An 18,339-nucleotide genomic window follows, 5' to 3' on the forward strand; every position below is an offset into this window, starting at 1 on the left:
GCAAACTTGTGTGGATCATTGTATTCTACTTTTAAATTATCTTGCCAACCATATGCATTTTATAACAAACGGTTACAAACACTTTTTTTTATAGGCCAACTCGTCCGATCCAAGGCAACGTGTTCCTTTAAAGACAAACCACGAGAAAACCGCATGTTGCAATTTGATAAAGCCTGTAAGCACAACAAAAATCGCTTACCCCAAGAAAATCTTGCTTAGCAAAAACAGGTTTATAATGGGTATAACCACATGGATATTCTTTCCCAGATGCAAATTAACATCTATTAACAACAGGTTACAACCCAGGTTACAGTTGTAACTTGTGCCCACTCATTTTTTGCTTAGCAAATAAATGTGGGTACTTTTTGTAGCACACAACACGATGTCCACATAATTACACAGTTTGAAGATTATGAGTACCTGAGCTTACTCGTTTTTGAAAACTACAGCACCTCAGCAAGTATTGTTTTAATGGAAGCTTTCTACCATCATTATCTCGTAGCTGTGTGAGTTCAATGTAAATCTATGGACACTGTGTTTGTCCTACAAAAAGTATCCAGCCCCTTTAACAGTTTTTTTTTAAACACAAGGGCCACCGACACAACTTGCAAGGCATTAGGTCAAGTTTGGTGACAACATTGATAAGATTACGTTCACAGATTTGCACACAACTTATGTATAAATCATTACGATGACTTGAAAACCTCTGCCCCAAAAATATAATGTAAATTGCACACAACAGAATTCAAGTAGCTTCTTACAAGCTTGAACATCTGACGTAACACTTCGAGGCTCGCGAATAACGTCAGAGACTGGCCTCCAGCCGTCGTGTATCTTCACCTTTCACCTACTTTCATTTCACATAGAGATACGCAGTCAAATTATACACCAATCAGCTGTTGATAGTATATGTAAAACACTGTAAGAAATGGCTCCCTCTTGAGTAACTTAGTTTTCGAGAAAGAAGTAATTTTTCCACGAATTTGAGTGAGGTCAAGCATCTGAAAGCACACAACTTCGTGTGACAAGGGTGTTTTTTCTTTCATTATCATCTCGCAACTTCGACGACCGATTGATCTCAAATTTTCACAGGTTTGTTATTTTATGCATATTTTGAGATACACTCAGTGAGAAGACTGGTCTTTGACATTAACAATAGTGTCCAGTGTCTTTAAGTACACACGTGGACAGACGACTGAAAGTAAGCTTTCCATTATCTGTATCTCGATTGGTCCGTGATGTCACTGCATTTATCCAATGATATCACTGTATCCAATGGAATCACTGGATCGGAATAGTACCTGTTTTTATCCTTGCGAATAAAGACAGGGGTCCAGTCTACCTCAGCTCAATCACCTGTTGATTGGTCCGTGATGTCACTGCATTTATCCAATGATATCATTGTATCCATTGAGATCACTTGATCGGAATAGCAAGTACCTGTTTTTATCCTTGCAAATAAAGACAGGGGCCCAGTCTACCTCAGCTCAGTGCTAGAAAAGTAAATAAAAGATCTCAATCTATTTATATCTGAATAATTTAACATCAAGCTACCTTAGCTGGCCAAAACAAAACTCTGGAACTTCAAAATCAAAAATTTCTCAACTTCGATGCAAATTATACACATAATAATTTTTAATAACAAACACCAATATCAACACAGGAAATCAACAAAAAAAATTCAGATTTTTTAATTTTTATTTTATTTATAACACTAAAAACTCTGAAGTGCAAACACACACACGCACTCTGTATACAACTCAATATGAATATGAACAAAATAATATGGTTTTTTTTATCGAGTGCCTTAGTCAGTATTATCTTGAAATCTGTCCGTGTCTCCTTTCTTTCTAATATAAACTTTGTCAGTTTAGGGGATAGGTCGCACACGCTATAACTGAGCGATAGTTCATAATCCTATGCAGCCAGAGGCCTGCTTTTATAACAGACCTTTTCGCAAATACCATTGCGCAAGCGCAAACTGTTGAATGAGGTGCATTGTGGGATAGCTATGGATCAAATTTGATCACCAGCTAGACCACTATGCACCTAATTCCTAGCTTTACGCACGCTCGACTATTTGCGAAAAGGTCTATGACAACCAGTGCCCCCCCCCCTTAAAGCCCGGTGTATACTTCCTGCGAATGCGAAACGAATGTTGTCGCCACAAATTTGCAATGAATAATTCGCAGCAGCTGAGATGTGCTCAAATCTTGTACATATTCGCTGCAAATATTCACAGCGAAAACAAAGTTGTTACGTCGAACTCACGTCAAATTCCCATCGCATTCGCATTCACAGGAAGTATGAACTGGACCCAATTTCATAGAGCTGCTTAAGCACAAAATTTTGCTTAAGCAAAAAAAATCCTTGCTTAGTAAAATCAGATTACCGGCCAAGACTCCACTCAATTGTTATGCTAAGTGAACAACAGCTAAATACCAGCCACAAGCAATGTATATGGTATAATGTATATGGTATAAGGTATATGGCATGAAATTTTGGCCAGTAACATGTGTAAAACAGGTGAGCCATTTTCGTGCTTAAGCAAATTTTTTGCTTAAGCAGCTCTATGAAATTGGCCCCAGGGCTTTAGTCCAAACTTTTTGCCCATTGAGTTACCTTACTGCAGGCCTTTATGCTTTGCTTTTGAAAGGGCAAGGGCACCAAGGCATTTTCTCCTTGGTTAAGGGCACCCTATGAGGAAATTGTAAATTTGTACTTGAGTAAAGTATCAGTCCTGCTGTAAGCTTTTCACTGGTCCATACTGTTTTTATTTTTTTATTATTCAGGTATATTTGAGGATATAAGAGTCTCAAACCAAAGAAAAAAACATAGGTTTTAAATAAGCATGACCAGTATTTGTGTTAGCACTGTATACTCAGTACTTTCCTGAGTCCTGTGAAAAAATATCACAGGCATGTTACTCGGATGGGATTCAAACCCACGACCCTTGCAATTCTAGAGCAGTGTCTTACCAACTAGACTTAAGAGATACTTTTTCACAGGACTCGGGAAAGTACTGAGTATACAGTGCTAACACACATCGGTGTATGGGTTAACAACCAAAATTAATATTCTTTATCCCCGTTGCAAATTTAACATCTCTTATGACAAGTATTGTTTAAAATTTTATAGCCTTTGCCGTCATGTGGGCCCAATTTTATAAAGCCTGTTAGCACAAAAGCGTGCTCAGCACAGAAAAGTATTACATTACAGAAACAGGTTACCAACCAAAACTACATTACGTTTACATTGTTGTGTCTGGTGCCCCACTCAATTTTTTTTAATCAGTATTTTCTGCTTAACAGCTTTATGAAATTGGGCCATGGCATATTTATTGTCTGCTTCATTAGTTGACCTCTATCATGCTGACTCCATTTTGGTCATGTTTCTTGTATCGAATGACAATAATGAATGCTGATAATCATTTTGCAAATAGAAACCAGACTATTTTGTTATTCCAGCCTCGGTTTGGTAACATTGATGTCAATGGGAAAAATCCAAGATGGCTGCTACTCTTTATATAAATTGGGTTTATTTTCATGCGCAAAAATCATCCTTCACGTTTGATATCACAGTTGTACATTCCTCCATCAATCTTGTCATTGCGATGATCTCTTGAGGGTAGGCTGCCCTCTTGTGGTGGTTATTGCAACATGCATCTTTTAGTTCTTTGTCAGTGGCACATCCGGCAGTGCTTCAAGCCCCTGATGATAAAAAATATAAACAAAATTTTTAAAAAACCAAACGCTTTATATGCCAGAGAGTGAAAATCACACAGCACCAGCAGGATTTTTAAAGGCACTGGACACTATTGGTAATTACTCAAAATAATTGATAGCATAAAAATTTACTCCGTAAGGAGCATTGGAGAGCTGTTGATAGTACAAAACATTGTGAGAGATGGCTCCCTCAAAGTAGTTTTTGCGAAAGAGGTAACTTCTCATAATAGAACATTCCATCTTTCAACTCGTGAACATATTTCCACCATTGCACTCATGAACATTCATTATTTGTATAATAATTTGTTACTGGCCTACAATTAAGAACAGGTTTGTTACCTTTGAATAATATCCTTTGCCTGCGATCATTTCGTCTCGTCGTAGTAATCGATATTCAAAATGGTTTGAAGCTACCCTCCTGAGCTGTTTGAGTATTAAAAAGGAAATGAATAAAGTTAATAATAGTCAATGGACAAATTTACAAATTAAAGGAACACGTTGCCTTGGACCGGTCGAGTTGGTCTTTGAAAAGCGTTTGTAACCGTTTGTTTTAAAATGCATATGGTTAGAAAGATGTCTTAAAAGTAGAATACAATGATCCATACAAATTTGCCTCGAAATTGCGTGGTTTTCCTTTTACTTTGCGAACTAACACGGTCGGCCATTTATGGGAGTCAAAAATTTGACTCCCATAAATGGCCGACCGTGTTAGTCGACGAGGTGAAAGGAAAACCACGCAATTTCGAGTGATACTTCTGTGGATCATTATATTCTACTTTAAAAATATATTTCTAATCATATGCATTTTATAGCAAACGGTTACAAACGCTTTTCAAAGACCAACTCGTCCGATCCAAGGCAACGTGTTCCTTTAAAGGATTTTGATACTTTTTGTAACACAAAATACAATGTCCACAGATTTTCAATTTTGAAGCCGTTTGAAGATTGATACTTTTTGTAACACAAAATACAATGTCCACAGATTTACAATTTTTGAAGCCGTTTGAAGATAATGATAGTAGAAAGCTTACCTTAAAATATTACTAGCTGAGGTGCTGCAGTTTTTGAGAAATGAGTAAAATAAATAAGTTTTACATGCTAAAATAGTTTTCGTCTTTAGAGACGATTTTCGTGACTTGTTTTTACTCATTTCTCAAAAACTACAGCACCTCTCAGCAAGTAATATTTTAAGGGAAGCTTTCTACTATTATTATCATTAAACTGTGGAAGTTTAGTGTAGTTTTGTGTCCTACAAAAAGTACCCAGACCCTTTAAAGATGCAGTGAGGTGTTATTATAAAAAAACAAAAAAACAAGACCTAACTGGTACGATGAGAAGTTTACAAACTGGCCTGATGCTAAAATCACTTGTTGCGGACCTGCAAGTGCAATACTACCAGTGCTAATTTCCAGACCTGGTTGCATGATGCCATAACTGAACATTTCAATAAAATTTTCAACAAGTTTAAATAATAAACAACATAGGACTAGGCCTGACAATCATTACAAACATGACATGGCGTTTTATGATGGCATTGTTTGTTACCTAGACATGCTAGACCAAGTTGCTGGGGATGAGGCGCTGTACTCCTTTTTTTCTGAAAATTGTCAGTATCTGTGACCGACTAATAATGACAAATTTCGCGATTGAAGTATTAAACTAGGTCTAATTATTACCATGATTTTTTTGGACAGTAATTCTAATTGGTAAAATTAAGTGCGGAGTGGTATTTTTTAAATCAAGTTGTCTTTGTTGGTTGTTTTGAAAACTAAATATTGAACTTTGAAGGATAATAAAATTATAATTTTAAATAAAAGTTAATAGTTGACTATTGAGTGTGATAATAAAGCACTATTTCAGTATTATTTAAAAATCAATATTATTTTTTATTTATTATATTAATTATTATACAGAATAGATTTATTATACTTTATTATTGTATTATTATATTTATAGGCAGGCCGTAGAGTTATATATAAGAACTAGAGGGTGCACTGGCCTATATACGCCCCCCGGCATGCACGCAGGCGGCCATTTTCTAAGTTGACAAAACTGGCATCTCACAGCGTGTGTTTGTGCGGCCATTTTGTAAGTCTGTAAGTTGAACAAAAAGCATCGCGTGAGCGTTCAATAAAAAAAACCTCAAACGTGTATTTCATATTCAACGCGCGTGCAGAATTACGCACTTGTCAATTGCGGTCCCGTGGCACTTGTGCACGAAGCATCACTCGTGCGCCCTCTAGTTCTTATTATATATAACTCTATGAAAAGTATGAGGCAGGCCTATAATAGTATTTAGTATTTATATAATTATATAAATAATATTTTTATTTATTATTTTTATGATAGGCCTATAAAAATATTTATTATTACAAATAAATATTGAGATTATGAAGTCAAACAAGTTACACGTCTCTCTGTGCTTTGTTGGTTTGTTGAGTGGGGGGTCAATGAATAACAACAATCAATGAATTTTACAACAACACAATTCAAGCAACCAGCCCAAAGGCAACAAACATGAAAAACAAACATGGCTGACAAAAAAATTGAGTTACCTTTCCACCATTCCCTAGCTTTTGAAAGCCGATGTTTACTACTCCTACCGCACTGAGGCAGCCCGCAAAAATGGCTAAACCTGGCAGTATCTCATACCACATTCTCGACTTTGTGTTCTTAAGAACAAAACGAATATTTTGCTTCTCAAATTGACCATAAATTTTCTTTCCGAAACACCACCTCTGTTGGTTGAAACAACCTCGTTCACACATAAGGTACCAGACTATTGCTTTCCAAGCGTTAAATATTATTGTAAATAAGTCTAGGTGTAAGCCTATTCCTAGCCGAACCCTGAGAACGGTCCAAGAACTTGTAATTTTAAAGTTAATTTTAGTACTTTTAAACTCTTTTCTGGACTTCAAGATTTTAAAAACTTTGTCAACAAATGAATTAAAGCAATTTTTTAAAAATTTGAATAACTTATGGCAACATTTAAGAGCCGAAGTTGTAGATTTAGAAGGCAAGATTAACTGTGCACAGAAATTCTGCAGAAGTTCACGCATGCGCAGTGCACCCGTGCATCCAATAAACACAGAGAACCAGGTCGAAAGGGAATCGAAATGGTAAGTACTTCCTTCGGGTATTTTCATATTTACTCACTTTGTACGAAACAAACAGTCTTTATTCTGCGGTCACATGAACCGGTTCTAACTCATCCTCAATTCTTGTTTCTCTCCAGCATAAGTTGAAGTCGTCACAGAGGGACAAAGTCCGTCAGTTTATTGCCTTCACAAACACGGGCGAAAAGACCGCAATATACTGCCTATCCCAGCACGATTGGAGGCTAGAGGTTGCATCGGACAGTTATTTTGCACACCCGGATTTCTATTATAGGGAGCCCAAACCAGCAGTCGACAAGAAGTCATTAGAAAAACTATACCACAGATATAAAGGTGACAATACAATCTAATTAATTTAGTAGAAAAATTGCATGTTTAGCCTGTCGTTTTGGAGTTGTTTACCACATCAATCGACAAAATAAGGTTTATCCCGAATAGCAAAATATAAAGAGAGGACGCTGTCGCTGTTGAACCCACACAAAGATAAAGCCGATGCGTGCGTGAGTCGAGCATGAACATACACCGCATAGCAAACTGCCCCATCTGCCTACCCAAAAGTACCCATAATGCATTGCGGTTCTAAATTGCGATAAACCTTTTATGATCAAGTCAAACTAATTTTCATCAGTTGATAGGGAACATAAGTTAGCAAATTTCATCATGGCAGTCAGTGACAGTAGTTATCACTGTGGAATTCTGTGCCTACGCCGTGCAACGACCTAATCTGTTCCTAGAACTATGATGAGGTTCGTTCCTCTGTCGTCTCAACGATAGCGGAACGAACTTCAAGTTCATAGTTCTATCTAGGGTAGAGGAGTAGCCACGACCCTACAGTACATGCGCTTTACAGGGCTGAATCACTGGAATGTGGGTAATTGCGATAACGTAACCCTCCTCCCGATGGTCCGGCTTCGCTCACGGCTTCGCCGTCGGGAGGAGGGTTACATTATCGCAACTAGTAGGTGCAAGTCCCGGTCGTGACTTTTGTGTCTTTGAACAAGACACTTTCACTGTTGCGTCAAAGTGTTCTAAATCAAAATCCTCCCTCATACTAAATAAAGTTTATCGCAATTCAAAACCGCAATGGGTTATATGGGTAGGCAGATGAGGCATTTGCTACCGCGGTGTATGTTGCCATGCACGACGTGCGCACGCATGGCCTATATCTCTGTGTTTGGGTTCGACAGCGCCCTCTCTTGATGTTTTGCTATTCGATGATAAACCTTATTGAATATTACTAGTCGGATCAGGCTACTCTGGGAAATGAAGAAAGAAAGTAAAATAAAACAATTTCTGATTTGTTTCAAAAATCATAATTTCATATTGTTGTTAATTATTTGTGGACCCAACATTAATAACCCAGTCCTGGAATTTCATCTTTGAGAGGGCAAGGCTATTTTCATTTTTAAAAGGGCACTTCCATTGCAAATGCTTAAAGTCTATGGGAAACATTTGAAGGGGCACCAAGGCCAAGACAAGGGCAACGGAGTCCAAGGCCTCCGTTGCCATCAGGATATTCCAGGCCTGATAACCTACAAAGTTATTAAATAACTGTCCACCAAACAAACTGGGTCTGTTCCCAAAGTCTGCGGGCCAATGGACCGGTCCGGCCTATCAATCAAACTGTGCGCGTTCACCCATTTGACCAATCACAGCAATGATTGTGGTCGGACAAACTCGGTCATGCGTGCGCGTATATTCGACATGCGCGGCAGAATCGTGCAGAATGTCATTGGGAGTGTTCGTACACGTGTCTTGCTCACGTGCGCGGTGGGCGGAGCTTAGTGGAAAGCCGGAACGGTCCATTATAGTGCTGGTTTTAACTTTTTAACCGGTTCGATTACTAGATTCCCATGATGAAGATAAGGTGCTCGCCGATGGAGTGGCAAAGTTTTGCGACGATTTGATGCTCGACCCAACGAGCAGAACAGTTCTGGTCATAGCTTGGAAGTTCAAGGCTGCAACACAATGTGAATTTACCAAGAAGGAATTTACCGACGGAATGGCGGACTTAGGGTGAGTACTTTGTGAGCTTTTGAGGGCTTTTATTTGGTAAGGGGCACTCCTACCATGAGAAAATTGTAGGTTTGTATTGGAACCTTGCAGAGTGCTCCACAGCACGGGGCACCAAGGCAATTGTGGCATGTGCCGTCGGCTATTTCAAAGCCTGCCGTCGATTTCACCAAACTCTTCCTAACTTGGGATTAATCTTAGGACTTAGGGCGAGTTAGGTTCCGTATCCAAATACGTAGGACGAATTGAACCCATCCTAAGTTAGGACGAGTTACTCGTCCTAACTCGAGATACCTTACAATACAATACAATACAACTTTATTGTCCCCCTGCATGGGAAATTCCTTTGGCCTTATTGCTCACATAAAAATACAGTCACCAGTAAAAAGGTACAGCGTTGAAAATGGGATAGACCTTACCACAGAAAAATAGTGGGCCTAATAAATACAGAGTTAAAAAGTGAACCAGGGACAGATAAAAGGGCATTATATGGAAAAAGAACTCTAAACAACAACAGAAGTAAGAATGCACTTACAACAAAGGCGTTTAGATACAGAATGATGCAGCAACTCACCGTTCAAGCTGGCCATTATATAATTGAATGGCAGCCGGAACAAATGAGCTGCCATACCTCCGGGTTTTGATGGCTCTTTGAAGAAATCGATTACTTTAGAGAGATAGGATTAATCCTAGCGTTTCGTGAAATCGGCTGCTGTTTATTTTTGAAAAACATTAGCCCTTAGACCTGTACCTACACTCTAAGTTCCAAACCCCATTTTTGTTGTCATCGACAGATGTGATTCAATTGAAAAACTTAAGACGAAGCTTCCAACGCTGGAGAACGAGCTCAGAGATCCAGCAAAGTTTAAAGATTTTTACCAGTTTACCTTCAACTTCGCCAAGAACCCTGGACAAAAGAGTCTTGGTAAGTTATATTGCGCTCTCTCCAGGACCAGCCTGTTTGAGAGCGCATAACAAAAACACAACTCCAGGTTGTGATTCTCGAACTCGAACACAGACTCGAACCCGAGGATCTCTGTACAACTCTGGAATAAAAAGAATAATCATAAACAAAGACTTGTAATGCGCAGATATCCACCCTGCTGGTTGTTCAAGGCGCAGTAAAACCCCAAACAAAACTAAGGACAAAAGGACACAACAAAATTAGTCCTTAAAAACCTGTGACAGAAGATAAGTTTCGAGATGAGATTTGAATTTTGTGGTTCTAAGACAATATCTAACATCTACAAGTGGTAGAGAGATCCAGATGTGTGGCGCAGCTAAAGAAAAAGACCTGTCACCCCATGAGTGTCAACTTTGGTTCAACGAGGAGTTAGCATGGAACTCGATTGAAGATTCTCTGAAGGAGTGTAAACTTGAAAAGTTCTGAGATATACATGTAGCGGGAGCCTTGCCAATAAGTGCAATTGATTAGTTTCAAATGGTTGTTCAACTCGCTCAAAAACGTTACCCAGAGTAAAGGAATGAAATTCAAACCATCGACACAAAACATTCCTGTTCATAACTTGTAAGTTTTGATTAACTGTGATTGTGGTTTATTTTTACCTCCACCCTGCCCTTTAACTAGATCTAGATATGGCAATAGCATATTGGAACATAGTACTCAACGGAAGGTTTCAATTCTTGGAACTCTGGTGCAAATTTCTCACGGTGAGTAACAACACGATCAGAGACATGGTAAAAACTTTGTGGACACCTTTATGATGACTTTATAAGTATGGCTTAGAGAATTTACACTGTCGTGTAATGTGTCGTGGCTGAGCGGTCTAGTTCAACGGACCCTTGCTCTGGTGTTGTCAGCAGCAGAGTAAAGGCCGGTTTATAGTTGGTCGCGCGATGCAAATCTTGACGCGCGATCATAAAAAGACACAGTGTTTAGGCCGCAGTCTTAGGATTGCGTGCCAGATTTCCATTGCGCGACCGACTATAAACCGGCCTTAAGGGTTTAAATCCCGGCCATGACACTTGTGCCCTTGGGCAAGACACTTTTAAGTGTTAAAACCATAATTGCTAAGGCAAAAGTTGAGAAGGAAACTGTGTATGCATTCTGCTCCTAGTGGATGATGACCCATGCCAAACGTGTAAATAGAATTTGACTGCAAAATAAATGCGACGTCAGCGGTACATCCGTACAACTTGACCGACAGGATCTTGGTGTAGGCCCAAGACCAATCTCTGGCGTAAAGCAAGAGTCTCAAAGTGTGATGTCAGATTTTTTTAGGTTATTATATTATTGTGGCTGTGCACAAAGGAAAACCGAGGGGAAAAGTAACTTATATTTTATATTTTCATTGAGAATTAATTACTCTCTCTCTTTTTTTTTGGACAGGAACATCACAAGAAATCGATACCTAGGGATACATGGAACCTCTTGCTTGATTTTAGTAATATGATTTCAGATGATATGAGCAATTACGATGAGGAAGGTAAGACACGTCAGAAATAATAATAATAATAATAATAATAACTGTGGCGGGAGATTTAAGGGTAGCTGTGAAGGAGATGGACAAGATCCAAAAGTACCAAGACCTGGCCAGGGAACTTCGTAAGATTCGTGAAAGTGAAAGTAGTTCCTGTTGTGGTTGGGGCGCTCTGTACCATTCCAAAAGCACTATGGAAACATCTTGACGAAAAAGGGACAAATGTGAGAATAAATCTTTTGCAGTTTTTTAAGGCGGAGCTGTTGGGAACAGCAAGGATCCTAAGAAAGACTCTTCTTGAGATCTAAGGCTACGGGACATAGCCCGACTCGAGGAGTTACCGGCACAAAGGAAAATATTATCTTTCTTTTGCATGCTGTGATAAGATGAAATAATAATAATTGGTGTGCGATAACACCATGTGTGTATCAGGAGACTGACGATGACTAGAGCGAGTTAGTCGAAACAATGAGACCAGTTCAAGAATTGACTCGGCGGTAGTGCAGTTGATTAGGATCCTATATAAGCTAAAGTAGTTGTCCAAGCCTATGTTCTATACCTTCCGCCCGGGTAGTAGTTAAAAAGGATTAAGTCTCGTCATAATTTCAGAAACTACGTCTCACTTACCTTGCAGTAAAAATACTCAGCGCTTTGTATCCTTTGGAAAAAGGCACATTGTAAATACGATTATTATTTTTGTTATTTATTATTTTCTGATCAGCATAGTGTGGGTTTGAGTCCTAGTCGTGGCACATGTGTCCTTTAGCAAGACAGTTAACCAGGATGCTTCATCCTTCAGATGGGCCGTTAAGCCATTGGTCTTTTGCGTTGTGTAATACACGTAAAAGATCCCAGTAACACTATACACTAAGAGAAGGGGTTCGCCCCGTTGTTCCTGGCAGTGGCTACTGAATGCGTCATAGCACCTTGTTAACCCTTGCAACACAGGCATGCGATCATTATTCAATAATGCAAAATAGTGCAACAAATAACTGACTACTGTAATGATAAAAAACAATATTTGCTAATTTGTTTCTCTCTGTTTAACTTTTTATTTTTCAAAGGAGCGTGGCCAGTGTTAATAGATGACTTTGTAGAATTCGCAAGATCCACATCACAAAACAGAAGTACAAGAGTCTGACGGAAGGCCCCCCTCCCTCTCCATTGTTGTCGCTACCACACTGTTTCCATAGCAACCGCCCGCCAACCTCCCTCATCACTATGTAAATATATGCATAATATACTCCATAACTCCCTTATGGTTCTAACCTCAGTATAGAAAATCATAACTTCCACGATCACTCTGGCGGGCTGGGAGGGGGATTCATTAGGGGAGTGGCTAATGGACTTAAAGGGGGAGGAGGATTTGGACGGCATGTACACATTCATGTTAGTCCTGAATGGAGCAAGTTCAGGCGAGCGACTAGACTTGACCAGAAACTGTGACGTAGCTCTCGAATTGACTATACTCGACCAGTGCATGGTTCTATTATAGTCAATGGACTCCCTGTGTTCTATGGTTTCTGGTTAGTCTAGTCGGTCTAGTCAAGTCTAGTCGCCGCCTGAACTTGCTCTTGAGTATAAATGATTGGGCTCAATTTCTAAGAGCTGCTCAGGCAGAAACTATCGCTCAAAAGTTTTCTGCCGAGCAAAAATAAACAGGATACCAGTCACATGTATTGCATTATGGCTGGTAACCTTATACCGGTAAACATGATTTTGTTGTGATCAGCTACTTTTTTGTGATTGAACAACCTCTATGAAATAAAAAATATCATTTATGAATACAAAATTGCTGGTAGACATTTCACTCATGAAACTGCCATGAATAACTTTATTACAGCAATCTTGAATCGATCTAACCGGTCTTCAACATCAGACATAATTATTATGAATTTTATAATACTGTCCTATTTCAAATTTTCAATTTTGAATTTCACCTCCCTCCGCCCTTATCATCTCCCCTCCCCCTCTCCAGCCTCTTCTTGAGATCTTGAATTATGTTTCTGATATTTATAATTTTTAATGTAATTATTTAATTATTATAGAGTTCTTTCTCCTATTCGGATATGCTGTCAACGGTCTGTTTTGAAAAAAAAAAAAAATGCTGTATGCAATCTAGAATCCACTAATATTAAGCCGCGTTTGAATCCATCGGATTTGGCTTATGCTACAGCCAGTGGCTTTTTCATCGTTCTAGCTGTAGCCATGTCCAAGCCGTTATTTCAGACACTATGGCCCTATTCGAATCCACAGCTTCTGCTTCTGCTTCAAGCTCTGTTTTCTGGTCTGAAGTCCTGAGCACGTACGCAAAGCACGCGCAATTGACAAAAAAACAGCGGGGGCCAAGCTAGCCTGAGCCGAATCTGGAGCCGAAGCCGTGGTTTCGTAAAGGCCTAAGACTGATACCTGTTATGATTAGTACCCTACTTCTCAGCATGATAACAGTAAAGGGGATTGCTCGTGTTATTATAGACTTTTCCTAGTCAGTGTTTGTAGTTTTTTTAACTGCTGTTTCAACACCGTAGGGGGGAAGATAAACTTAAAAAAAAATGGTTACCTTTAAATTAGAAACCTAACTTTCATTTTGATTTCTGAAGATTTTTTTACAAAGAAGCTGTCGGTTTTGAAACACCAATTAAATATTTTGGGGTGAAAAGTTTGATTAAACATTATTGATTCTCTCGGTCCATTTTTAAAGAGCTGCTTAGCGCAAAATATTTGCTTAGCGCGGATGAAGTATGCTCAGTAGAAACTGGTTGCCTCACAGTTTACAATGTATATATATAATGTACATTGTGTGGCGGGTAGTCTGCTAATAATTTATTCGCTTGGTGGATAAAACTTGCTAGGCAATTCTTTTGTCTGTGGAGAACCGTGATCTTGTGTCAAATACATTAGAAATGTATTCAGAAATCATTCGTATTCGACAAGTGGTGGAATAAGTGATATTAAGACCTTTGATACAGAATAATCCTTGTACAAAAGCGCTCTCCATTTTCATTGTGGGGAGAAAATTTTCTCACTAGAAAACCAACATGGTTTTTTAACCCTTTCAGCCTTAACAGCCACTTTAGACGACTGCGCACTATACCCTGCTTGAGCCTCCATGGCGACATTAGTTGCCCAATATAACACACACAAAAACACTCAAGAGAGAGCACAAAGGTCGTTTGTAATTAGCTGTAGTTTTGTCCCTGATCACCCTCCATACATGCACCTAAGCTTACCATCATTTGAAAGAGAAAGAATGGATCTTTGAAATAACAGTTAACTTGAATAGCATTGTTATTTGCAAAATCCGTTAAAATTGGAAAGATCTAAAATGCCTAATACCTTGAGAGCGCCATATGGTTGTGTGCAAATTGTGCCTCACTCATGTTTTGCTTAGCTTTATGAAATGGGGCACCAGAGGTTGTTTAAAGGCAGTGGGCACTATTGGTAATTACTCAAGATAATGTTTAGCATAAAACCTTACTTGGTAACGAGTAATGGGGAGAGGTTGATAGTATAAAACATTGTGCTCCCTCTGAAGTGATGTAGTTTTAGAGAAAGAAGTAATTTTCCACGAATTTGATTTCGAGACCTCAGATTTAGAATTTGAGGTCTCGAAATCAAGCATCTGAAAGCACACAACTTCGTGTGACAAGGGTGATTTTTCTTTTATTATCATCTCACAACTTCGATGACCAATTGAGCTAAATTTTTTTACAGGTTTGTTATTTTATGCATAGATACACCAAGTGAGAAGACTGGTCTTTGACAATTACCAATAGTGTCCAGTGTCTTTAAATGTCAAAAGAACTTGTGGCTGAAAGGCTGAAAGCGAGAGGGCAAAGTTTCATTTCTGGAAACCTCCCTCTGTATTTAAGTATGTTACAGAAACATGCAATCATGTAAATAATTCTTTATAGTGTAACAGGGATCCTTACCAATGGTGGTATTTTTACTGTAATATTCATAATATGATATGTAAACAGTATGTTGGGTGTACTAGGGTGTGTTTTGGCGACCCCAACCAGAAACATGTTTGAGCTTTGGTCATTGGTCAAGTGTTTTCACGGGTTTGGTTGAACTGCGGTAACAAAGCTGTTCTGACCAAAACAGTTACTGACTTGTTGAATCAGTGAGGCATGGTTTCAAGATGGCCAACTCTTAAAACTTACACAAAATTACAATGGAATTGTTTTAAAAATTGAATACCCTGAAGCATAACAATGAAATAATATTGATAAAATAACAGAGACTAAGTTCCATTACTTGAAAACAAAACGGTTGTACATTTTAAGAACATGAGTTTTCAAGAGATGTACCTAGGTCATGAGCTGTTTCTGGTTATTGACTTTTTTTTCCGCGTAGCTCTTGGAAATTTTTTCGGTCAGTGAGCTTGAGGTCAGAAACTTGTTCTCAGGTCATGGTTGCCAAAACACACCCCTAGTAATAACATCAGCAGGGAATGCACGTTGTCCATTTATGCTGGCTTCTACATGATGTTACCAATTTTATTGAATTTTTTTTTTTCAAGTATGGCTTAGGCTTTCTCCGTCGATTAGTTTTAACATAAGTTCTCTACCATTAATTCTAAACTTTATACTGAGAGTATATCGTTTCCAATTGAGGCCCAAGCCACAGAAAAAAAGTTTTGATAGAACAAATATCTACAAAAATCCCCAAATTTTTTGCAGGTACATGCCAGTGTTTACAACAAATTCAATAGAGCAGGGTCTGAACCTGTGTCTTCTTGCTCTACCAACTGAGCTTTATAAGCCCCAAGTTGACCGTCTCCCAATGTTGTCAATATTTTTGTTGGGGCGGGGGTTGGGGGTCGCCCCCCCCCCCCCCCCGAACAGAGATATTGTAAAAAAAAGAAGTAAATAACCAAGCAGTGTTTCCTTTTTACTGATTACCTTGTATAGGAAAATGATGTAATTTCTGAATGCATTTCGTTAGTTTGGCACTCTTAGAAGATTTGATATTCACACTTCAATAATTTTCATTTTTTCTTCTCTTTTTTAAACCAGTGTTTGTTTTATTTGTTTACTCGAGGGTGCAACTTCACGGGTGTACTTGAAAGCGCCATTCAGAGAGTACCACAGATTCAAAATTTAATATTAATAATAAAGTTTTCAATATTGTACAGATTGTCATGCGTTTTAAACCTAGCCTTATTTTTGTATTTAAAGTTTGTGTACATGTTAAGAGTTGTTACTTTTCATAAGTTTATACCCAAACCCTGTTTGCAAGCATACTCTTGGTCCTTGGAAAAAAAGTAGACACATTTCATTGAGTGGAAGGCCTGACCTGACCTACATATGCGCATGGTGTGCACTTTAGAAGACTTGTCAAGCCTTTTGATCGCACTTCAAGGGCTGACCTAAAATCACACAAGTTGTAAGCTTGCAGGCTGTGGACACTATCGGTAATTACTCAAAATATTTATTAGCATAAAACCTTTCTTGGTGACGAGTAATGGGGAGAGATTGATAGTATAAAACATTGTGAGAAACAGCTTCCTCTGAAGTGCCATAGTTTGCGAGAAAAAGGTAATTTTCCACGAATTTGATTTTGAGACCTCGGGGTTTAGAACTTGAGGTCTCGAAATCAGCCATCTAAACGCACACAACTTCGTGTGGCAAGGGTGTTTTTTTCTTTCATTATAATCTCGCAAGTTCATTGACCGATTGAGCTCAAATTTTCACAGGTTAGTTATTTTATGCATATGTTGAGATACACCAACTGTGAAGGCTAGTCTTTGACAATTACCAATAGTGTCCACTGCCTTTAACTCATGGTACAACCCGATCGAGTTCAACTCTCTGTGTGTCTGAAAGGTTCTAAAGTTAGATCGAATCAGGTTCAACCCATTAAAGTTAGGGGAGGTTTATCTTTAGACCGCTTCGAGTTTATCTTATAACACTGTTTGTGGACAGAATAAAAATGACCACATCCCGTTTAACTCGCAATAGATGACCCAGTGACTGCAGTGATCATTACATAAACACACAATGACTATAATGAACATGACAATAGACCGGATGTTAGAGTAATGGGGTCGGGTCTGCCTTTGCCTACCATAAGCAAAGAAGCGGCGCTTGCGGAAGCTTTTGTCAAGCGTATTTCACTGTTAGCAGGGGTATTTTGGCTTGTGCGTGTGTGTACTCCATGTTGTTGCTAAGCATTCTACGCTTACATAGCAAGCCCGGAAATTCGGCGCTTGCACAAAAGCTTGCACAAAAGTGGAGAATGGTAAGCAGAGCCATGAAATTTGGCCCTGGTATACTCCCAGCATCTACCCGAAGCACAACGTTTTCCAGAAGCAAAGCCAGAAACTTTTACATTTTGTTTAAAATTTATTTGTTACATTTCTCATTACGAATCAATCATGGTTTACAAAGAAAACGATATTTCAAAAATGATGTAAAGATGACAATTTTTGTGAACATAATTTAGTTACGTAATTTTTGGGGGAGAGTGGTCACCTATCCAATCTAGCTAGAAAGTTGGCGGAGTACCAGCTGAACATAATTATAACCATGTTTTTAAATTGTTATCATACATGTTATTTGTCAACACTGTTAAAAACACCATGTGGCCAGGTGTAAGTCCACATTTATAGTGTGTGTCAAGTCCCTACGTTATGTGGACATTTTTTTGTTCTCAGGTCCGCACTTTGGAGGCCTGATGCTTCGTTTTCGAAAGGGCAAGGGCACCAAGGCATTTTATCCTTGGTAACGGGCACCCTATGAGGAAATGGTAAATTTCTACTGGAGCATTTTAAGTGCACCAAGGCACTGACCAGGGGGCATGGAGGCAATCAACTTCGATGCCTCTGTGAAGTATCGGGTCTGCTTTGTATGTAGCGTTAATCACTACCTGACGTACTGGGCGAGTCTCGTACTTTTAGTTTGGGGTGCTTGGGTTTTAATCATAGCAGTAGCTGATTTTACAGATTTTCCTTTAGAATTACAAAACTAAATCTAAAATATCTACCGCACAAATCTACAACTTAAATAATTTCTTTCATAATTACAAGTAACAAATTCT

The 18,339-nt window shown here is 38.8% G+C and overlaps 2 protein-coding genes across 2 annotated transcripts; one reads left to right on the forward strand and one right to left on the reverse strand.

The window, feature by feature from the left end:
* Positions 1-1,680: 1,680 nt before the first annotated feature.
* Positions 1,681-6,495, reverse strand: LOC139944962 (NADH dehydrogenase [ubiquinone] 1 alpha subcomplex subunit 1-like). The gene is made up of 3 exons (XM_071942157.1): positions 6,281-6,495; positions 4,065-4,148; positions 1,681-3,710 (listed from the first exon to the last, which is right to left on the reverse strand). The coding sequence occupies exons 1-3, from the start codon at positions 6,491-6,493 to the stop codon at positions 3,669-3,671; spliced, it is 339 nt and encodes a 112-aa protein (XP_071798258.1). The 5' UTR covers positions 6,494-6,495; the 3' UTR covers positions 1,681-3,668.
* Positions 6,496-6,583: 88 nt separating this feature from the next.
* Positions 6,584-16,437, forward strand: LOC139944960 (DCN1-like protein 1). Its single transcript, XM_071942156.1, has 7 exons — positions 6,584-6,844; positions 6,961-7,174; positions 8,689-8,857; positions 9,649-9,779; positions 10,443-10,525; positions 11,205-11,301; positions 12,360-16,437. The coding sequence occupies exons 1-7, from the start codon at positions 6,842-6,844 to the stop codon at positions 12,434-12,436; spliced, it is 774 nt and encodes a 257-aa protein (XP_071798257.1). The 5' UTR covers positions 6,584-6,841; the 3' UTR covers positions 12,437-16,437.
* The last annotated feature ends 1,902 nt before the right edge of the window (positions 16,438-18,339 follow it).

The sequence above is a fragment of the Asterias amurensis genome, chromosome 12 (assembly GCF_032118995.1).
Source record: "Asterias amurensis chromosome 12, ASM3211899v1".
In the NCBI taxonomy this organism is placed as follows: domain Eukaryota; kingdom Metazoa; phylum Echinodermata; class Asteroidea; order Forcipulatida; family Asteriidae; genus Asterias; species Asterias amurensis.